At 40.2% G+C, this 24,090-nt stretch overlaps 1 protein-coding gene across 1 annotated transcript; it reads left to right on the top strand.

The window, feature by feature from the left end:
- The first annotated feature begins 134 nt into the window (after positions 1-134).
- Positions 135-23,786, top strand: slc49a3 (solute carrier family 49 member 3). The gene is made up of 10 exons (XM_038292177.1): positions 135-571; positions 6,846-7,004; positions 7,391-7,607; positions 12,047-12,123; positions 12,335-12,472; positions 18,105-18,221; positions 18,944-19,096; positions 19,182-19,339; positions 20,107-20,210; positions 23,057-23,786. The coding sequence occupies exons 1-10, from the start codon at positions 410-412 to the stop codon at positions 23,212-23,214; spliced, it is 1,443 nt and encodes a 480-aa protein (XP_038148105.1). The 5' UTR covers positions 135-409; the 3' UTR covers positions 23,215-23,786.
- Positions 23,787-24,090: the final 304 nt, after the last annotated feature.

Genomic DNA, 24,090 nt, shown 5'->3' with positions numbered 1-24,090 from the left:
AATAAATAAATAAAGCTTTATGTTTGTTTACTTTGTTTTATAATATTGTTAGAATCCATTAACTTTGGTTTTTAGCGGATAGTTTAAACAACAGAGTGATCCATCTTTCTCATAGAAGATCTTTGTGCATTACAATGACAGTTCCCTGATTGTTGGAGCGATGTTTTCCTAGTTTTCCTCTGTCGAACCGGCTTCCCTCTTATGAGCTGAAAATACTTCAAATTCCACCCCAAGGAGAGATTACCGACACCGGCTCTTTTTTATTTATGAATTCTGGTCGTGTCTTGGAATATATACGGACCTGTTGGCATACATCAACAGGTTAAACTTTGGAATATGTCCCAAATATTTTTGCTCCGTAAAGTAGCTAGCTAGCTTAAATAACCGTGAATTAACCGTGGAGGTTGCCATGGATATCGGAGGGGAGACGACCGCCGAGGTTCGGACCATTTACGCGGCCGTTTCACATCAACCGGACCCCGAACCGACGAGGCTGGTTTCTTATAAAGTTTACAAGAGGAGGTGGTTTGTGCTGCTGGTGCTTTGTCTGTTGAACTGCTCCAATGGAACGGTGAGTCAGTCATCCAGTGGTTATGGCTTTGGGTTCGTTGGAACCCAGGTTCAATAATCAGTTAAAGAAATCTGATGCTTTGGGAGAAGTAGGGCTGTATGGAAGTCCAGTAGAGCCCATAATAGTTGTGGAACTGGTGGCAATAATATTTCTCAAAAATGATTGTAATGTTAAATACAGAGTATTAGGGCCAGGCTTCTGTTTCGAGAATAAAGTCGAAAAATTACAAGAATAAAGTCATAAAATTACGAAAATAAAGTTGTAACATTACGAGAATAAAGCCGTAAAATTAGGAGAATAAAGTCGTAACATTATGAGAATAAAGCCGTAAAATTAGGAGAATAAAGTCCTAACATTATGAGAATAAAGCCGTAAAATTAGGAGAATATTGTTGTAAGATTAGGAGAATAAAGTCGTAACATTACGAGAATAAAGTGGTAACTTTACAAGAATAAAGTCGTAAAATTATGAAATGAAAGTTGTAACATTACGAGAATAAAGTTGTAAAATTAGGAGAATAAAGTTGTGAAATTAGGAGAATAAAGACGTAACATTATGGAATAAAGTCGTAACATTATGAGAATAAAGTCGTGAAATTAGGAGAATAGAGTCGTAACATTAGGAAAATAAAGTTGTAAAATAAGGAGAATAGAGTCGTAAAATTACAAGAATAAAGTCGTAACATTACGAGAATAAAGTCATGAAATTAGGAGAATAAAGTCATAAAATTATGAGAAAAGAGTCATCAAATTAGGAGAATAAAGTTGTGAAATTAGGAGAATAAAGTCGTAACACTACAAGAATAAAGTCGTAACATTATGAGAATAAAGTCGTAAAATTATGAGAATAAAGTCATAACATTAAGAGAATAAAGTCGGAAAATTAGGAGAATGAAGTCATAACATTATGAGAATAACATTGTGAAATTACGAGAATAAAGATGCAAAATTGTGAGAATAAAATCCAAATATTGCGAGAAAAAAGTCACAATGAGAATAATCATAAAATTACGATTTGATACATGCATACGTTCATTACTGCATTAAACAGCCATACATTGCTGCTTCCTCCATTTGTTATCAATTGTTAATGTTTTGTTTTAATTATTAATACATGTGTCTTTTTTGTTTGAATTGAGACTCGTTTAAATTTTTTTGTAAATGTAGGAAGAAAAAACAACTTTGGCTCTTTGGAAAATTACCCCAAATCAATCAGCAGCACACATTGATCCATTAGACTGATATCAAAAACAATTTCTAATCAAACCGTTTGTAGTTGGAAAAGTTCCTTCCAATGATGGTTTCTAAGCTCCTGTTGTACATTCAGCATAGCGTAGACTTCTTAGTCCATGTTTTGATCTACCTCATTGCCTTTCATTGCAAACTCAACTTCAACTTCAACTTTTTGCTGCTATGTCCCCCTTTGGTTTTTCTGCAGCTTGTTATCAATAATCACAATCTCTAAAGACACATATTTGCTTAATGCTGTCAAACTAATGTTCAGTTCAGTTTATTTATTTAGCGCCAATTCAGAACACACGTCGAGGCACTTTACATTTCAACCAGATCATACAGTCAAATTGAGTCAAAGTTTTCTATCTAAGCTAAACCAGTTGATTGCATCGACTCATTGACTCGAAAGGAATCCCTCACACTAAGCATGCTTGTAGTGACAGTGGAGAGGAAAACCTTCCTTTTAACAGGAAGAAACCTCCAGCAGAACCAGGCTCAGTGTGAGCGGCCATCTACTGAGGCCGACTGGGGTTCAAGGAGACAGAAACAGAGATACAAAAAGCAGCTGTAAAAGGCGGCCCCATCCAGGAAACACACAGGCCTAACCAGTCACCGTCAGTCAGAAACAGGACTACACTGAAAAACAGGCCGATCTCCAACATCTGTAAACAAAGGTGTTGATGGCAGCAGCACATAGCACAGATATGTTTGCTTGTAGAGCACATTTTAGCCACTAGGTATTTAAAGTGTTTTACAGGAAGACAACACAAGAAAGTAAAACACAAAACATTTTAAGAGCAGATAGCAGAAGGGAAGCAGCACATATTTAGAATTGGTAAGACTGATGTCAAAGTAATCAGTATTGGACTTATAAAAACCTGTATCAGTGGACCTGTGGTGCAGAGGTGGATAATCCAGGTCCAGAAAAATAAAGACCCTGCCTTGTTTTTATTCTGTTTTACTTTTTCCACTTTGCCCAAAGTTGCCATTGGTGTCTGAGTTAAGCTGGATGCTGGTCGCTTCTGAGTTTCAACAAAATCCACCTTGAATATAACTAGGGATGCACGATATAATCGGCCCCCTATCGGTTTCGGCCTGTATCGGCCTTAAAACTGAATATCGGACATCGGCCACCTCACCGATATTTAACCCGATATTTGATCAGCTTCTGAGTTTCTAAAGTCTAAAAAAAAAAATAAAAATACTATTTCTTCTTCTTCCTCAAAAACTTCTTTTTTACAGACTTAAAAACTTCTAAAGACGAGGGAAAAAATATTGATACATTAAAATATCACAATATCTTCATATGCTGATATATTGCCATTTAAAAACACCATATCAATCTCTTTTACTAATGAAATATTGCTATATGTCATCGTTATGCTACGAAATTTTGCCATATTTTTATATGTTGATATATTGACGCGGTATCGATCTGTTTTACTAACAAAATCTCACAAGAATTTGCAAAATATCACGAGAGTTTGTAACAGAACGATGAAATTTCACGAGATTTTAAAAAGTGAAATAGATCGATACCGCGTTTTTAAAAATCAATTTGATATCAGCATATGAAAATATATCTGAGTATATTATTTTTCAAAGTGTCAGAAATGGATAACAAAACTGCTATTTTCAATGACTACTTATTTTTGTCCAGCTTTAACATCGGTATCGATATCGGTTATCGGCTACATGAGTTTTAAAATATCGGCATATCGGATATCGGCCAAAATACCAATATCGTGCATCCCTAAATATAACGCTTTGATTGTTTGCTAGGTTGGACCCATTTAACATGGACACGCTTGACATCACATTCCGCAGCTCTGCAAACCCTAGATACAGCAGATCAACACTGTGATCCTTTGTCAGTACAGCGGGAGCTAAAATTTAACACCTTAATTTTAAATAACTGCTTGAAAGTGAAAAACCTTAAAGTTAAAAACAAATTAAATCTAAAATACCAATCAGTTATGGTTTATGTGTCTACATATATCACCATAAGATGTTTAATTAGTACATCTTCTTTTCAGGGCCCATAACAGTGCCCAGGGTATTAGAGGGGCACTGTCTCCTTTTGGCCCTGTCTAGAACCGCCCATGCCGATCATGCTGGATGATACTTCTAAGCCTTTATAGGGCAAGTTAGCGTTTTTGATCACTTGCATACCCCTTACAAATGGAGTACATGGCTGCACATCTTATTTTGGCATTTGACCAATTAGATGAGCCCTTGAATGATGTATTACCCACTGTAAATTAAGTTGGAAAAAAGTTTACAAGTCAAGAAAAAAAGGTAAAAATCTAAAAGTTGAAAAGTTAATAAGCCTAGTTAACAATTATATTTAGGTTGATAAACTAAAAAATGTGCCATTATCAGCATTAATGCCTCTACGGTTATGTTGTACCAAAAAAATGTTCCTATAGAAGCTCTTTAGTTTTTTTCTTAATATATTAGGGCAAGTTGGCGTTTCTTGTTATCACATTGACAATAATTTTATAATAATTTTTTGATTGTTACAAAGGTAATAAGGTCTTGTCTTGGATTCCATTAACATAATAGGCTTGAAATTTTGATTTTCAAAGTATTTCACCGAGTTCCCTATAAAGGGCTAAGAAGCAAAAATGCTGGGAATTGAATTGTAATCTTCTTGAATTGCCAAGTTTGTCTTACAAACGAGAAATTTGACTTTTGTTCCACTTTTCTTTAATTAAATATACTCTTGTAAAATGTTTGAAAAGCAAAATATAATCCTTCTGCTGTCAATATGTTCATGTTAATTGAGTTGAATTGTTGAAATTATGCCTTAAATTATTTTTTAAAATGTGTACTTTTCTGAACTCTGTCCAACCGCTCATTCATCTCTCCCTCTTAGAAGACTTTGATTTGTATTCGACGCTGTTTGTTGTTTCAGGGTTTCAATGAATATCTAAGTATCTCTTCACCTATAAACTCTGCCCTTTTGTTCCACCCGCACAGACAGTGGAGCAGCAAATTCATTGACCTTGTGTGACATGTGGCTCCCTCTAATGTTTGCATAAGTTGATATGACTCCCAGGGGATGTTGTGTTTGTGAAGCTGAGTGTGCCGGGAGGCAAGTGTGCCGCCGTCAGCCACACAATCAGAGCCCCTTCCTCACAAATCAGACGCTCCTCTGGGGTTAGTCCTCTCATTGGGAGCCATTGTTGTGAAACTGGTGGTTTCGCTCACTAAAGAAGCTCAGCTAGAGGACAGGTATTCATGATGTGTTGAATAACAGCTGAAGAGCCAGTTAGACATCAATAAGTGTGACATAAACAGTCCCTGAGGGGTCAAATTTAAACATAGAGCCACTTATCAGATGGGTTCACTTAATGCCCTGATTAAAGATTAGTCTGTATACTGCTGTTTTATTTAGGGTTAGAAGATATCTGCGATATCTCAGAGATTTACCCACCAAACGGGAGAGAGTAAAACGAGCAGGAATATAATACCCTAAACTCTGCTGCTTACTCATGGGGAATCAAAGCAAAAAGGAAAAAGACCTCTGATTTATTTCACCCTGCGGTGGACAAAGGGGACATTGTTTGTCCAAATCTGCTTACAAACTCGTTCTTTGTACCCAGAAAAGAATCATGTAGGCTTCTACTTTGTCGCCCTCACTGTTAACACGCAACTGAAGGCTTCTGTGCAGGGCAACAGCTTGAATCTCTCTTGATTTATTTGGGAATAATGTGAAATAAATGTAATTTTTTGAGATTTTATATGAAAGACCATCGGAAAGTAGTAATTTAGCAGTGGAATAAGGATGATAGAAAAGTTATCAAAAATAAACCATTAGAATCTTTGCATTAAGTTCTTTCAACACCCTTACTCTTGTAGTCCACATTAACCACCTTTGGATATCAGCTCATTAGTAGACTTATAATCAAGAAAGAAGCATCATGACTTAAGTTACATAAATAGTAAGATAAATAAATAAATAAATAAGTAACACAAATACATCCTTTAAATAATTAAGAATTATCCCCCCCTAGTGGTCTGGAGTTTTCCGTTACGTGGTGCATATTTGCAGCTTTTCTGAACTTGCAGTTGTTTTTCTTACATAACTTTCTTTTTGCATATTTTTTTGCGTGTTATAGCATTTTTTATGTCTTTGCTGCAGGTTTCATGTTTGCAGCTTGTTTTCACTTTGCTGCTCTCTATTCTTTGTTGTTTGCAGCATTTTAGTGTCATTCTTCAGTTTGCTGAACCTTTTTTATTTGTTTCCTGTTAAAATTCTCGTTAATCTGGGTCAAAATAGGCTTGAATGAATAGGAGAGTTTTTTGCTCATCTTTTTGAAGACATTTCAACTGCTTAAAGGTAGAGTGGAGGATGTTTTGATGTTCCCCCTTGCCAAAACTCACCCCTATTTATCCGGCATGATTAGTCTTTAAAAGTGATAGCTAAATCCAACCGACAGTTTCTGGTGTAATAAACATGGAAATAACAAAACCATAGGAGAGAATTACACAGTGCCATTTTTGTTTAGTTTTTTTATGGAAAGGGGAGAAAGTGGTTGAATTAATGTTGACAGAGGATGAAGTGGGAAGGCTTCATTAGATCAACTTTTGTTTAGTTTCATGCCATTAAATATAGTTTTAATTTAGTAAAATTTACTTTGAAACCAATACATCAAGTTTTAAATGTTGCCTATTCAGATGCATTCTGGGCAATTGATACTGACCTTTATTGATTATACATTGGAGAAATTTACCTCTGCATTGAACCCATCTCCTTGGGGAGCAGTGGGCTGCCATCGTGGGGTGTCCGGGGAGCAGTGTGGGGTTAAGAGTCTTTGCTCAGAGAACCAGAGTGGCAGTCTGTGGGAGTGGGGCTCGAACCCAGGAACCCAGGATTCCAATCTCTATGCCCTAACCACTAGGCCGCCACTCCTCCACATTCTGTTTCTTTTGACACACGTTTCTGCTCATACATGTTTAGATTTAGAAGTCATTTTAGTTTTATTTAATTGTATTATATTAGTCATCTGTTATCATTTCGCCTTATTTCTTTCTAGATATGGCTTACCTTTGCACCAATTGCGGACCAGTCAGCCCAGTACCTAAAGGTCACTCTGGACGATATCAACTGGTTGTCAGTGGTGTTTATGGTGGTAGCCATACCGCTCAGCTTTGGGACCACGTGGATGTTGGATACCCTGGGCTTACGGATCACGGTGCATACTGCATTCTTTCTTCTTTTCTTTACTGAAGCAAAATGTCTTTATTCTGGTGTTTACCTTGTATCAGCCCAGGTATTTGGACATAGGGTTGTTTTGTTTGAACTTCAGAACAAAGATTAAAAAATCAGGAAGTGAAAGTAAGAATATGTTACATTTTTTATATTTAAACCAAAGCACATTTGAATTAAATGATAAAAAATATGTTTTTTCTTAATTCTTTGAACAAAATCTTCATAAAGGTCCCATAATCAAATTTTTGTAATTTTTCTGTCAGAAAGGGGAAAATGAATGATCCTATATTGAGTATTTTGTGGCCTCTGCTGTTTTTGTCAAACCTGTGGATCTGATGCAGTCTATATCATTTCACACTGACACCACAGCTGATCCTGGGATCCTGGCTCAACATGCTTGGAGCTCTGCTGCGCTTCCTTGGCACGCTGCCATGGGTTGGGTATAAATTCCAGTTCCCAACAGTGATGCTGGGTCAGACCCTCGGTGCCCTCGCCCAGCCTCTCATCATCTTCGCCCCGACCAAACTGGCTGCTCTCTGGTTCCCCGACTGTCAACGAGCCACAGCTAACATGATCGCCTCCATGGGTAACTGACTCTTATCTATACACTGACAAAATACATTTTTTACTCATCTCTAATTTAAAAGTGTAGAATAATACCAGAATATCTGACTGTTAAAGCTTCCCAGCAAAAGATGTTACCATCCTTATAGCAGCTGTAGATGTGACTCATTAAAAAATACTAAAACTTGAGAAGACAAGCGTTAGCATGGTTGTTTCATAGCAATAACCACTTATGTAAAAGTAAATACTTATTTTAACAGTCTGTCTGGTTACCTTGGAAACAAGAGGATAAACTTTTTAAGAAACTAGGAAAACTTCGACAAAATAAGTTGAGGGAATGTTTTAGATTTAAAGATTGGTATCAAAAACATAATGTGTTTTAGCTCTAAAGGTGTGTTCACACCAAATGTGAACATGGCAAGTAGAGCGAGTGATTTACATATTATCTCTATCTAAAGGCATATTCAAGAGCGCATTAGCGATCAGCGATGCAAAGGGCTTTTTTTGATAGTATTCAAAATCAGAAATTTTTCTGTCAATTTGGGTCATGTAATTCATCAGGGACTGGATTTAATTGTGATGTCGGGTGAAGGAGCGCGTCAAAATCTCACTGCAGGTGTATCTGTCCCCCTGCTGTGGTACAGCACAGAGCTAGAAGCTGCAGCTCTTAGTAGCTAAACAGGATCTGATGGACCCAGGGGAGGCCTGCTTCAATGCTATATTTGTTATTAAAAATTTTTTATTAAACAAACAGTATACAAAGCCTTCCGTATTGCCGTATATAAGTCCGTATTGCTGGCAGTAAGTCGGACTCGTTTCCAGTGAGGGTTGGACTCCAAGGTTGCCCTTTGTCACCGATTCTGTTCATAACTTATATGGACAGAATTTCTAGGTGCAGCCAAGGTGTTGAGTGGATCTGTTTTGGTGGCCTTAGGATCACATCTCTGTTATTCGCGGATGACATGGTTCTATTGGCTCCATCAGGGTGTGATCTACAACTCTCACTGGAGCGGTTCACAGCCGAGTGTGAAGCGGCCAGGATGAGGATCAGTGCCTCCAATTTAAAGACCATGGTCTTGAGGCGGTTGGGGAGGATGAACTGCCCCTAGTGGAGGAGTTTAAGTATCTTGGGGTATTGAATGAGGGGAAGATGGAGCTGGAGATCGACAGACGGATTGGTACACCATCTGCTGTGAAGCATGCACTGTACCGGTCAGTTGTGGTGGAGAGAACTGAGCCAAAAGGCAAAGCTCTCGATTTGCGGTCGATCCACGTTTCTACTCTCATCTATGGTCATGAGCTTTGGGTCATGACCGAAAGAACGAGATCCCAGATAGAAATGGCCGAAATGAGTTTTCTCCGCAGTAGGGATGGGACGATTTATGAAAACCGTCAGAATCGTTCGGTTCGACTGTCTCGGTTCGATTCGCGTGTGTTTCGTTCGGTTCATGCGCTGCTCCTTTTTCTCATAGAGGAAGCGTTTACACTCCAGAGCAGAAGGTGGCAGTGCTGCGACCAAAGCCAACCGCCAGTAGTAAACAAGAAGAAGAAGAAGCGAAGCAGCTTAGTCGGGTGTAGCAGGGAAAAAAAATCAGTTGTTGCGGAGAACTGTGTCGGACTGGCGAGCGGGAAAGAACAGGAGTTTGAAGACGCGCCAGCAGCACTTTATAGGTCTGCTGTATGGGACCGCTTTGCATTTAGAGTGAACTACGATGACGGCGGAAAGAAAGTTGTGGATAAAAGTGCAACAGTGTGCAAGCATTGTGCAACACGTTTTGTTTATGCTAACAGCAACATGTCATGCTAACCCCGAAATCCCTCATACTCCGTCAGTAACCCCCGCTCCGCCCCGCTGCGCTCCAGACTGGCTGCTCAAAGCAAAGCCTACAGCCTCCACTGTGGCTCCCTCCGTCTGCTCCCCTCTGAGTACCTTGGAGATGGTAGAGAGCATGTGAGAGATGATTAAATTCAAAGCAGCAAAACATACGGAAATGATCCAGGGTTTCTGCGGATCATTTAAAATAATTACAATCCATTATTTTTGGGGGGATTTTTTCATTAATTTCATAAATTTTTATGGGATTTCGGTGTAACAATCAACATGTATCGAATCGAACCGAAAACCGTGACCAGAAACCGTGAATCGAACCGAACCGTGGATTTTGTGAACCGTTCCACCCCTACTCCGCAGTGTGTCTGGGCTCTCCATTAGAGATAGAGTGAGAAGCTCAGTTATCCGGGGAGGACTCAGAGTAGAGCCGCTGCTCCTCCATGTAGAGAGGAGCCACTTTAAGTGGCTCAAGTAATCTGGTTAGGATGCCTCCTGGACACCTCCCTGGTGAGGTGTTTGTTCCACCAGGAGGAGACCCAGAGGGAGACCCAGGACACGCTGGAGGGCAGAGCATGTGAGGGGAGCGTGGAGCAAGTGTTGGAGAGGAGAGTAAGAAATATGGTGGAGCGCAGAGAGGTTTTCAGTTCAAAGGCCGGAGCGAGGATTTCGCTCCGCTCCAGTTCGCTCCGACTAAATTCATGTTTGACTTAAAACTTAGGCCGATGCCTATGCTGTAGTCTGTGCCTAAAATCTGTTATAGTCTATCTTTCAACTTAACCACGTAATCCTCATGACAAGGATTGCATATTGTGTGATAAAAAGTGGGATAAAATATCATAAAAACATAAACTAACTATACTTAACAATACAGAGTGGGTATACATAAAGTAATCGTTGTGGTAAGAGCCTGTTTTTGGGAATGGATCGCATACATGCATTATACGCGATCATCTCATTTGCCATTGGATGCAAAGTAACTTTTTTTAATGTAGTCTAGAAAAATACATTTACCGTATATTAAATAGGGGCAACATGAATGGAGCGAGGTGTTACGTTCACAGCTGGGAAACAGTGCGATAATTTAACAGCCAGTTAAATAAGACAATACACACGCATCGGTCACATCATTAAATCAAACGCCGTGTGTGCCAGGGCCCTGGCATAATTACAGGCAGGAAAAATGTCAGAAAATGCCTTCTCCTGAAAATTTGAGCAAGCGTGGAGTGATTTTGCCGGAGGGCCAGGAAAATTAAGGTGCGGATTTTGAGAGGAGCGTCCTGGGTTAACTTTGAGAGCGGGAGAGAATGATCAAACATCCTCCTGTGCGGGGAGGATGAGTTCAAGTCCGCTCCGTTCACATGCTCTCCTGGAGAGACATGTTTCTCAGCTGGCTTTGGAACGCCGGAGGATCTGGCCCGGGTGGGTGGGTGGCTGGGTGGATGGATGGATGGATGGATGGATGGATGGATGGATGGATGGATGGATGGATGGATGGATGGATGGATGGATTGATTGATTGATTGATTGATTGATTGATTGATTGATTGATTGATTGATTGATTCATTGATTCATTGATTCATTGATTCATTCATTCATTCATTCATTCATTCATTCATTCATTCATTCATTCATTCATTCTAAAGTATTTTGGGGAAATAGTGACCTTAAAGATAACTCCTCCACACAGTAATTCCAGTAACTGGCACACTCATGCTCGCTGGTTTTGGTTGTAAATTGTCTGTCAGCTGGTTGTGAGTTCCGCTAATGCTAATCAAACATTTAACGTTTCTGTTTTGACTTCTACTGCTGGTATCTATTTAAACTTTCTATTTACTTTTATTAGAAACTATTTTAAAACAATCTGTGTAATGTTTTTAGTCTGAAAATTTTCTGCTTGGCTCTTTAAAAAAAAAAAAAAAATTCTTCCAATGTTTCCCTTGAGACAATTGTCCTTATAATGGTTTGAAGCACTGTCAGTAACCGTTATGTCGTGCGTTTATTTTAGCAGGCACTGAGACCTGAGGTGGGAAACACAGCTGTTCTATCTCTAAACCACCAAACAAAACCACCCCTCCATAATAATTGATGTGACTTCTTGGTTCTACTTCACTTTTTCAGGGAAATGCAGTCAATAGTTGGAAACCATTTTCTTAAAAAGTCTGTTATGATAAGTACAAGCTCCCTTTTTAGCCATCAGTGGAGTTTTTATTTTCATGTATTTAAAAACGATAAACTCTTTTTTTCACTCATACAAGTGAGTTTTTTTTTTTTATTTTATAGAAGTGTCACCTCTAATCTTTGTCAGATTTCTTCTAGGTGAGCTGTCACCCTTGAAAAAGGGAACTGGGGCAGTTTCAAACTTGTGATGAAAACATTTCCAGAAAGTCAAATACCTCATATTCTACCAAATAAGAATGACAGAAAACCTGTTAGGTGTTATAATAGCATATCTTCAGATATCACCAGCAGACATTAAAAACATGGCTGTTAAGGAAGAGATTTATTTCTCACAGATACAGTGGTATTATTTTAGCACTTCAGACACCCGAAACAGGGAACAGAAACTGGAGAACTGGCTGTTGGGCAGAAAACAGAATAAATCTCAATTATTTCTGCTTCCATTCTTCAGCCAATCCCTTGGGCATCCTGCTCGCCAACATTATTTCTCCCGTGGTCGTTAAAACCTTGGCTCAAGTCCCAAAACTGGTAAGTTTGAGTCATCAAACAACAATTTCTATTTCCTTTTAGTTAAGGAAGATAATTGAGACTTTCATGTTTAGCAGTATTCTCCTCATTTTATTAGAAACTCAAGCTGACATTATGATCCTCTAACCTACTAATGATGATGATTTGTCTTTTATTTGGGGTATTTTGCCCATTTATCACTCCATTCTTTGTGATTATCTCCCTCCTCTAGCTGCTGGCCTATGCTGTCCCAGCATGCATCACCTGTTTCCTAGCAACAGTTGGAATAAGGAGCAGCAAACCTCCAATGCCACCATCAGCCAGTGCCGAGAGCTCCGGATCAGAGGCCTTCATACATGGATTAAAACTGGTAACTATGCAGCAGGCAAAAAAAAAAAAAAAAAAAGGAATGTAAATGAACATCGGGTTAAACTTCAAAAAACAAACAAATAAATGTTGCCCAGATGACTTCTTAAGCTAACTCCACCTTAAACTTTGCTCGTCAGTTTTATGGAGTTGGTGAGAATAATGGCCAGGAGGTCAGAGAGCAAGACGTTTGTTTACAGGAGAGACTGGTTTGAAACCAGACTGTCACTCTGGGCCCCTCAGCAAGACCCTTAACTCTTGAATGCACTCTCTGCACCTCTCACGGTACTCCCTAAGGGATTGGATCATTTCTGAAGACAAATTTCCCCAGTGTGGGATTATAAGGGCGGCTCCGACTGCTGTAACGTGGTGCTCTGGGTGACAGTAATAGATTATCTGACCCTCTCAAATTGCATAACCAGGTTCTCTGAGAAGGACAGCCCGCACAGAGCATCATGTCCTGCATATTGACCTGAAAAATCATTGAATCTGTTTCAAATGAAGCTAAAAGGTGGGTCAAACGATGGGTCATTGCTAAAAGATATCTCAAAAACAGAGAATCATGCAAATGTTTGCTGATAAACCTTATAATGTAAAACGAAAACAAAAAAACATTTCTCCCACTGCGTCACTTATCGCTATATTAAGCGACTTCTGTCTCTGGCCATTTTTATTTTCTTTTTATTAAAAATCTAGAAACTATTTTCAGTTTTGTTAAAAAAAAACTTTGTTGGAGACTCAGGTTAAAACATAAAAAGCACTGATCTCAGTGAATTTAGGGTCCTCAGTGAGCAACCCCCTCAAAGCAATGGCAGGTGGTCAGACTCAGCAGTGCACAGTGCCTGCAATCAGAGCAATAAGACTTTTCTTGTGTGCTACTGGAGACTTAGACTCGCTCTGAGCACTTTTTTGCTTTAATATATATTGCGATGTATCAATGTTGTATAAATGCAGTATTATACTGTACATATGGATACTGCAATGATGATTGTGATTTAATATATTCTGCTGCTACTGATAACGAACTTGAAAGCTTTCGCTCTCAACACACCAGTTTCCTGGTAAAATGAACTGAAAAGCTCAGTTTACAACAAAGAATTGACTTTTTTCTCATCATCGGCAAGTACAGCTATGACATCTTTCTTTCAGTCAAAGTCTATAGGAGAGATTGAACACAAAATAGACATTAAACCTGATGCAGGTGAAGATTCTTAGTCATCCATGTCATGGTAATTCCCAAAAAAGTTCAAAAACAATATATACAGCAGCCCAACAAAGCCTTGTTTTTGTTTTGAAAACATGCAAATTGAAATGGACAGACAGGTCCCCCCTTTGGAATGGGGGTCGTTTGGATTCTTTAGTTAGCCTGCAATGCCCCATACCTGTCTGTGTCTCTGAAGGAAGGAAGGAAGGAAGGAAGGAAGGAAGGAAGGAAGGAAGGAAGGAAGGAAGGAAGGAAGGAAGGAAGGAAGGAAGGAAGGAAGGAAGGAAGGAAGGAAGGAAGGAAGGAAGGAAGGAAGGAAGCATCTATGTTAAGAAAGAAAAACCAAACTTAAAGGGGTCATAGAATGATTCTATAGGGTATTTGGTGCTGGTCCTTAAGGTCTCTGAATAGGGTGTGTAACATTGGTTGGGCTGAAAATTTGTTGTTCTCTGAGCCCTAATGCAAGCCTGGTTATAAGCCCTAGAATGAAACGAGAGGTTTTCTTTCTTCTATGGTATGCTCATGAATATTTAGATAAGCTGTGCGCTGATTGGTTGGTGTACAACGAGTGAAGCTGTTGAGAATAGACGCATCATAGCAACAAGCACTCACTCACTCACTGAAACATCGAATTGTTGATATGTTAGGGTGACCAGACATCCTCTTTATTCCCGGACATGTCCTACTTTTCATTAGCTCACAGCTTCTGGTACCACTGCTAGAAACCACTGATTATGGCTAAAATCTTGGTTTCATGATGGAATCAGACCTGGACCTTCAGAAGCAAATTAAGGCAGTTACAAAGTCAGCCTTTTATCAACTGAAGACCTTCTCCAGGATTAAATGATTAATGTCCAAGCAGGATCTAGAAAAACTCATTCATGCATTTATCTTTAGTAGAATTGATCACTGCAACAGTGTCTTCACAGATTTGCCTAAAAAGTCCATGAGACAGTTGCAGCTGATCCAAAGCACTGCTACCAGTGTTCTCACTAGAACTAAGAAAGTAGAGCACACCCGCCCGGTTCTGAAGTCTCTCCACTGGCTCCCTGTAGCTCAGAGAATAGACTTTAAATCTATTAGTCTATAAATCCCTGAATGGATCAGCACCTCAAAACATAACAGATTTGTTGTCAATGCATCAACCTCCCAGATCAATCAGGTCTTCTAGTTCCAGCCTACTCTGTTCACCCGGAACTAGAACCAAACATGGAGAAGCAGCATTTAGTTCCTAAACTCCACTTATCTGGAACAAACTCCCAGTAGACTGTAAACGTGCTGAAAGCCTGAGTTCCTTTAAGTTAAAGTTAAAAATCCATGTTTTACACCTGCCTTTGAATGTCGAAGTTAACTGTTAACTAAGGTATTATTAGTTTAACGTTGTGGTCCAACTCTTTTACCTGCTTTTATCATGTTATCTTTATTTGCTTTTACTCTGCTTTTATTTTTCTTCAATTTTATTGTTTAATTCAAGTGAAGCACTGTTGTGGAACTTTAATATATTTATTACCCACCCTAGTAGGGGTGGTAAATATATGTATTAGATAATATACAGACTGTCATATATTGTTTGTTATCACACACCCTACTTGCTGTGTTAGAACAAATGAAAGTGTGAATCAAAGCTCAAATTATGGTCAAACAGATACCATGTGGTTCAACCTTTTAGCTTTGTCTTTACCCCAGGCTCACACTGACTCCGGTCTTACCGTTGCGGTGCGGTGGGTGCGGCGCCGCAGTGATTCCAAGTCATTAAAAAGACGTAAACCTCTCTCACCGGCTGCTGAGCTGTCCGGCTGCGGTTACCGAGACACTCCGGCGCTGCAGAAAATTCCGCAAGAAAGCTATCCTTGCGGCGTGCCGGAGCCCTCCGCAACAAGCTCTCGCAAAAATCCTTTATTTGGGCCGTGTTATCGCGTGAAGTTACGTGAACTCAAGTGAACTTCTGTTAAATCTCCGGACCTGTTGCCGGAGCCGCAGAGCCGCACCGCACCGTAGTCAAAAGGGCGGTGTGAGAGGGGGTGTGCGGGAGTTGCGGTCTCCGTCGGCTCGGTAACTGCACCGGAGCCAGTGTGAGCAAGGGGTTACTCAGCAGTAAACACAAGATACAATCAAAATCCTCAAAAAAACAGAGAATATGTCCCTAAGTGTGCCAGACCTGTAGGCTTTGGTTTTCTCTAGTATTTAGTGTTAGCAGCTTAGCGTAGCAGGCCCACACAGGTCGAGTTGATTGTCCCAGACAGGCACAGTATTCAGAATTCCCCCACTTTCCTTAGCTGGTCCTTGGCTGGTTGTTAGCTGGTCCTTGGCTGTTCATTAACTGGTTGTTAGCTGGTCCTTGGCTGGTTGTTAGCTGGTCATAGGCAGGTCGTTAGCTGGCCCTTAGCTGGTTGTTAGCTGGTCATAGGCAGGTCGTTAGCTGGCCCTTAGCTCGTTGTTAGCTGGTCATAGGCAGGTCATTAGCTGGTCCTTAGCTGGTCATTAGCTGGTTGTTAGCTGGTCCTTGGCTGGTTGTTAGCTGGTCATAGGCAGGACCTTAGCTGGTCCTTAGCTGGTCATTAGCTGGTTGTTAGCTGGTCCTTGGCTGGTTGTTAGCTGGTCATAGGCAGGTCGTTAGCTGGTCCTTAGCTGGTTGTTAGCTGGTCCTTGGCTGGTTGTTAGCTGGTCATAGGCAGGTCGTTAGCTGGTCCTTAGCTGGTCATTAGCTGGTTGTTAGCTGGTCCTTAGCTGGTCATTAGCTGGTTATTAGCTGGTCCTTGGCTTGTTGTTAGCAGGTCATAGGCAGGTCGTTAGCTGGTCCTTAGCTGGTCAGTAGCTGGTTGTTAGCTGGTCCTTGGCTTGTTGTTAGCTGGTCATAGGCAGGTCGTTAGCTGGTCCTTAGCTGGTCAGTAGCTGGTTGTTAGCTGGTCCTTGGCTGGTTGTTAGCTGGTCATAGGCAGGTCGTTAGCTGGTCCTTAGCTGGTCATTAGCTGGTTGTTAGCTGGTCATTAGCTGGTTGTTAGCTGGTCATTTGCTGGTTGTTAGCTGGTCATAGGCAGGTCGTTAGCTGGTCCTTGGTCATTAGCTGGTTGTTAGCTGGTCCTTAGCTGGTCCTTAGCTGGTCATTAGCTGGTTGTTAGCTGGTCCTTGGCTGGTTGTTAGCTGGTCATAGGCAGGTCGTTAGCTGGTCCTTAGCTGGTCATTAGCTGGTTGTTAGCTGGTCCTTAGCTGGTCATTAGCTGGTTGTTAGCTGGTCCTTGGCTGGTTGTTAGGTGGTCCTAGGCAGGTCGTTCGCTGGTCCTTGGCTGGTCGTTAGGTGGTCCTTGGCTGGTCATTAGCTGGTTGTTAGCTGGTCCTTGGCTGGTTGTTAGCTGGTCCTTGGCAGGTCATTAGCTGGTTGTTAGCTGGTCCTTGGCTGGATGTTAGCTGGTCCTTGGCAGGTCGTTAGCTGGTTGTTAGCTGGTCCTTGGCTGGTTGTTAGCTGGTCCTTGGCAGGTCGTTAGCTGGTTGTTAGCTGGTCCTTGGCAGGTCATTAGCTGGTTGATAGCTGGTCCTTGGCAGGTCATTAGCTGGTTGTTAGCTGGTCCTTGGCAGGTCATTAGCTGGTTGTTAGCTGGTCCTTGGCTGGTCGTTAGCTGGTTGTTAGCTGATCCTTGGCAGGTCATTAGCTGGTTGTTAGCTGGTCCTTGGCAGGTCATTAGCTGGTTGTTAGCTGGTCCTTGGCTGGTCGTTAGCTGGTCTTTGGCTGGTCGTTAGCTGGTTGTTAGCTGATCCTTGGCTGCACCTTAGCTGGTCCCCTACAATGCCTTTTCAAACATAAATATTTGTACTAAAATACTCTTTCTGTCATGATTTGGGGACATTAAGATGTAAAGAGAAGCCCCATCTCCTAGTCAGATACTGTAATTCAGTGAAAGGTTGGAGTTGGAATAAACAAAGATGCACACCCAGTAGAAGAAGGGCGTCACTTCAGTGGCTGGAAGTTGGAGGAGATTCTGCTTGGAGTTGCAGGGAAGTGGGCTGCCATTCGGCCTGAGTTTGACTGGGAAGGGCCATTTTTAATGGCTGCTACTGTACATATCAGGGAAGTGCTTCCTCTGCTCCTAAGTCTCCCACCACCAGTCATATGAAAGTTCTGAAACTCAGAGAAAATGTTGCAAACAGTCTCTTTTTTTTCCAGCAAGTTGGTTTTTAAGTTAGCCATTGGCTTCTGGTCAATCTGCAGTCTCTGGTCTCTGGACATGGGCCATGGTGTTGCCATACTGTACGTATGTGCTGGGAAACTGTCTTGGGGGAAGGGGGTCTGTAACATCTAGATTTGGCCATCAATGTCCAAAATTCATAGGTAATTCGCTAGGTTATTCTCCCTCTATCTTAGGTTGCTGTTGTCCTGCTCTGTTTCTATCCTGATGGCCTGTCTGACCTTTATCCTTCTGCTGTGCTTCCTCTGCAGTTACTAAAGAACAGAGCCTACCTCATCCTTCTGCTGTGCTTCGGCTCAGGCATAGCCATCTTTACCTGCTTCTCTACGCTGCTGGAGCAGATCCTGTGTGTGAAAGGATACAGCAACGTATGTACAAGACCTCACCTGCTTTTATGTCTTGGGAACTATTTATAACAGTAGACCTTTAACTGATGAGTGCGTCATGTAATGCCACATTCACTGATTCCATCTTGTATTTAACTAGAGAAATCTTCCCTGTTGATTCTGACCAGCCTCAGCATTCATGCTAATTAAAGCCTTCATGAAACCACCACCGTGAGGATGGTGTGTTTAGGGTTGTGGTATTTTAGCCACACAGTCATAGAGAATTAACGCCAAAAAATGATGTTACATACATGTACATGCTGCACTCTCCACTAATTTGTGGCTAATTTGAGCAAATTGTTAAAAAGTTGAACATATTAACCCCTTGAACTCCATTGTAGCAAATATGCAACAAACTCCTTTGAGTTATGAACACAGCCAAGAATGCTTTCTCAGCAACAGTTTTTACACATTTAGTGTGGACCTAGGAACCTTTGTCAAGCTCCAGTTTCTGTTACAACTGGTTCCTAACGGTATATATTATAAATGTTGTAACGAATTTATAATATTCCTACATTTCTATTTATTTTTAAAAATACTAAGAAAGTTTCAAATTTAATTTGTTAAAGTTAAGTTAAAAAAAAACTTTTTTATCTAAATATATAAACATGTATATAAATCCAGTCATCAATGGGTTGAAATGCTTTGGCATGTAAGCGATATCTAGCAATACTGTTAGGTTCAGTGAACTCTGACCTCTGCAGGACTTTGCCGGTCTCTGCGGTGCCCTCTTCATCGTCTTCGGCATCGTTGGTGCCGGCATCGTTGGCGTCTATGTGGACAAGACGAGGAGGTTCACCGAGGTCACAAAGATGGGCCTGAGCCTCTCCACTCTGTCGTGCATCGCCTTCTCAGTGGTGAGAAAATGAAAAGAGCAGTTTGGAAAGAGATCCTGGTAGAGCTGATTCAGTTCAGATATTTCCTTGTCCTTTTTAACCTCAGGTGTGTCTGATGCCTGATCAGAAGGTTGCAGTTGCAGCTGTCTGTTCTCTCTTTGGCTTTTTTGGCTTCGCCATCTACCCAGTGGCTATGGAGCTGTCTGTGGAGTGTTCGTATCCGGTCGGGGAGGCCACCTCAGCTGGACTCATCTTTGTTTCAGGGTATCACTGCCTGACATGCACCTAAACACCTCAACAGGATTTCTAAGGCTGATGTCTAAATCAGTTCATCAGTCTAACTGATCCCCGATATGTATAGTTTTTTTCTTCCTTCATTAACATGATAAAAAAGGCACTGATAACCCATCTGTTGGAGACGTCTCAGTATAAACGACTCAGTATAAACAGAAAAGGGACCTTTAAAAACATCAACAAAGTAGGAGGCACTAGTGAATTGGCAAATACCAGTAAACGCGCTGAAATTAAAAAATAATAAGATCTGAAAAGACTTTGTAAAAATACATTCTTACTTAAAAAACGTCTATCCAGAAGAATAAAAATCCATTAGAAATTGAACAACAGAGCTTTCTTGGATGGAGTTCCTGTCCCAACACATTTTAATTTTACATAGAAACAGAAATCAGAATTTGTTTCTCTTATTATTTATTGTATATAAAAAGTGTTTTATTTTATAAAGTCTTTAATTTCTCAAAAAACAGAATTGATTTTAACTTGTTTCTTTTTAAGTCACAAATATACTTTATTGATCCCAAAGGGAATGAAATGCTGCAACTCATAGGGATTATTTTCACCAAGTAACTTTAGATATCAATAGCTATAGCCAGGAAGGGTCTCCTGTAGCTGTCTGTCCTTCAAATGATACAAAACTGCACATCATCAGGTTTATTATTTATTCACTCTTGAATTACCTGCTGTAAGTGTTGTAATTCTGTGAATTGACTCATTTCTCAAACATTTTGTTCTTGCAGGCAAATTCAGTCTGCTGTTTACATCATCCTGCTTCAGGCTTTGACCAAACCGCTCACTGAAGCTCCTCTATCCACCTGTGGAGATGCAGTCCTGAGCTGGAAAGGTTGGTCACATGAATCAATCTATCTATCTATCTATCTATCTATCTATCTATCTATCTATCTATCTGTCTGTCTGTCTGTCTGTCTGTCTGTCTGTCTGTCTGTCTGTCTGTCTGTCTGTCTGTCTGTCTCTGTCTATACAGGTGCTGGTCATAAAATTAGAATATCATGAAAAAGTAGATTGATTTCAGTAATTCCATTTAAAAAGTGAAACTTGTATATTATATTCATACATTACATACAAACTCATATATTTCAGATGTTTATTTTGTTTAATTTTGATGATTACAAATGACAACAAATGAAAATCTCAAATTCATCATATCAGAAAATTAGAATATTACTGAAGACCAATAAAAACAAAGGATTTATAGAAATGTTGGCCAACTGAAAAGTATGAACATGAAAAGTATGAGCATGTACAGCACTCAGTATTTAGTTGGGCCTCTTTTGGCCTGTATTACTGCAGCAATGCGGCGTGGCATGGAGTCGATCAGTCTGTGGCACTGCTCAGGTGTTATGATAGCCCAGGTTGCTCTAATAGTGGCTTTTAGCTCTTCTGAATTGTTGGGTCTGGTGTATTGCATCTTCTTCTTCACAATACCCCATAGATTTTCTATGGGGTTAAGGTCAGGAGAGTTTGCTGGCCAATTAAGAACAGGGATACCATGGTCCTTCAACCAGGTACTGGTAGCTTTGGCACTGTGTGCAGGTGCCAATTCCTGTTGGAAAATGAAATCTGCATCTCCAAAAAGTTGGTCAGCTGCAGAAGTGCTCTAAAACTTCCTGGTATGTGGCTGCGTTGACCCTGGACCTCAGAAAACACAATGGACCAACACCAGCAGATGACATGGCACCCCAAACCATCACTGACTGTGGAAACTTTACACTGGACTTCAAGCAACGTGGATGAAGTGCCTCTCTTCTTTTCCTCCAGACTCTGGGACCTTGATTTCCAAAGGAAATGCAAAATTTACTTTCATCAGAGAACATGACTTTGGACCACTCACCAGCAGTCCAGTCCTGTTTCTCTTTAGCCCAGGCAAGACGCTTCTGACGCTGTCTGTGGTTCAAGAGTGGCTTGACACAAGGAATGCGACAGCAGAAACCCATGTCTTTCATACGTCTGTGTGTGGTGGTTCTTGAAGCACTCACTCCAGCTGCAGTCCACTCTTTGTGAATCTCCCCCACATTTTTGAAGGGGTTTTGTTTCACAATCCTCTCCAGGGTGCGGTTATCTCTCTTGCTTGTACACTTTTTTCGACCACATCTTTTCCTTCCCTTCGCCTCTCTATTAATGTGCTTGGACACTGAGCTCTGTGAACAGCCAGCCTCTTTAGCGATGACCTTTTGTGTCTTGCCCTCCTTGTGCAAGGTGTCGATGGTCGTCTTTTGGACAACTGTCAAGTCAGCAGTCTTCCCCATGATTGTGTAGCCTATAGAACTAGACTGAAAGACCATTTAAAGGCTTTTGCAGGTGGTTTGAGTTAATTAGCTGATTAGAGTGTGGCACCAGGGGCCATCAATTTTGAACCTTTTCACAATATTCTAATTTTCTGATATGATGAATTTGAGATTTTCATTTGTTGTCATTTGTAATCATCAAAATTAAACAAAATAAACATCTGAAATATATGAGTTTGTATGTAATGTATGAATATAATATACAAGTTTCACTTTTTAAATGGAATTACTGAAATCAATCTACTTTTTCATGATATTCTAATTTTTTTACATTTCTTTGTACAAGACGTGATTTTACTGTGAAGGATGTATTGTTTTATCTGTGTGCCATAGATTTTTGTATTTTATTTTATTTATTCATATTTTTCAGTTGAAAAATGCAGATAAGAGCCATTAGAGAGAATACAACTCATTTGATTTTTCGTTTTTTTTATTTCTCCAATTGAAAGCAGTGATTGGTAGGATCATTTTCAGTTTATAATGCATGCACTTTCTTTATTCATCATGTGTTTATCTTAATAAGTTTATTGATATAATAAAAATTTATTAATAATGTTGATATTAATATTTTGTTTTTAAAAAAACAATGTGTTAGGTCTTGGTTCAATAGGCTATGTTCAAATCAATATGTTTTAATAAACATTTAACCAGTCCAGCCCTCAGCTTGTAACAAATTTGCTTTTTTGGCCCTCCGTGTATTTGACTTTGACATCCCTGCTCTAGATGTTCTTTAAACGTATTTTTATTGGAAAATTGATCATCGGAAGAAAACAATATAGCCATGAGTTTTAAAAGTGCTTCCATTAAAAAAATCTACTGTTGTTCGTTTGACTTCCAAATGGCCCAATGAGCACAGCCGATAGAATTAAAATAACAAAGCTGCTGTAGAAACAAGAAGTCTCACTTCAACATAAACTGTAAGGGTCGGTCTCTTTAGCTCATTTTGTTTAAAATAATTCAGTTCTTTATTCAGTCCTGTTAATCACAATGTTTAGCATAGGTAGAAGTTCTACTCAACATTTGCAATACTCCATAATAATATTAAAGTTAAAAGTACAGTGCAGTAAAACTACTCATAAGTGTATTTTTTTAAATTGCTACTCAAACGAGTATAGCTAGTTACTGCCCACCTCTGCAGAGACGGGATTGAAATATCATCTTCCAGCAGAATTGGTCTGCCAAGATTCTGAAAGCTCAGCGGAGATTATTGTTGAACACATGTTTTGCAGATATCAGGTGTTGTTTGTCTAACAGATACCTGATAAATAAGAACACACTGAATGTGCATGTAAGAATAAATTTAAGCCACTTAAGCCTATTTTTTTCCTTGCTTGATTAAAATCTGAAGTAAAATGTGCTGAAAGTGTGCTCTTCCTCTCCTCAGTGCCCATGATGGTGATGGCAGGGCTGTCCACCATTTTCACCTGCTGCTTCCTCATCTTCTTCAACACACGTTACAGAAGGCTGGAGGCGGAGGAACAAGCTGCTTATGAGACCAGAGAGAACAGCACCAGCACCACCTATGAAGTAGTGGGGACCTGAAGGGGCTCAGTGGGTCCAATCCCTATATGAAGTTTAATGGCTGTTGAATCAGCTCATAATGCGCACTATCATTCTTTAAAAATACTTCAGGGATTCTTTAGACAGTACCTGCGATAACTTATTTATGTTTTCTCTTACATGAAAGGAGGATATATAATCATAGATTTCCTGCACCATTAAGCTAATCATAGAGAGGACATTTTAGTTATAGTCACCCCTAATTAAATGCTTAAAAAGTGTTAAATATGTTCAGTGATTAAATCCCTACTGGCACAGTACTGTCCTTTTTTAATGTTCTCTTAATACTGGATTAAAGCCCCATCATAGTCTGCATGATGGGGCAGTTTGCATTCGACTGCAGCCTGAAAAACATGATTGCACTCAGTGTAACCTACCTATGCACAATTTGGAGTTGTGTGCACGTCATTAGCTGGGAGTCCAGCAGATAGCGATATCTAGGTGCAAAGGGCTTCTTTGGCAAAATTCTTGGGGTTCCAGTCAGATTAGGAGCAGAAAACAACGGGCATATCTACTGCAGCTCTAGATTTAAAATCTGGGATTTAAGGCTGGTTTATACTTATGCCCCTTACATTTTTCCACTTCCTCACTGTCATATCTAGACCCACAGCTATTTTGTGACTGTCTTTCGTTGTGGTGTGGAATAACATAGCGCAGACCACGCTTCAATGTCGGGTTTAAATCAAAAAAATATCTGCAACAAGCTCACTGCGACACACTGCTGCAGGAGGATAACCGACCCTTTAGGCAGCCGCTGAGATGTGACTGCAATGATGCTGCAGCCCTAAGATGTGTCCAATCCTCCTTCAAATTTCCCAACCACTCAAGCTTCAATATTCTTGATATACCTCATAAGAC

Source organism: Cyprinodon tularosa, unplaced genomic scaffold (assembly GCF_016077235.1).
Source record: "Cyprinodon tularosa strain WSP-4 unplaced genomic scaffold, ASM1607723v1 ctg31, whole genome shotgun sequence".
NCBI classification, from domain to species: domain Eukaryota; kingdom Metazoa; phylum Chordata; class Actinopteri; order Cyprinodontiformes; family Cyprinodontidae; genus Cyprinodon; species Cyprinodon tularosa.
The sequence above is the reverse complement of the archived record's forward strand: the minus strand, read 5'-3'. Positions and strand labels throughout refer to the sequence as shown.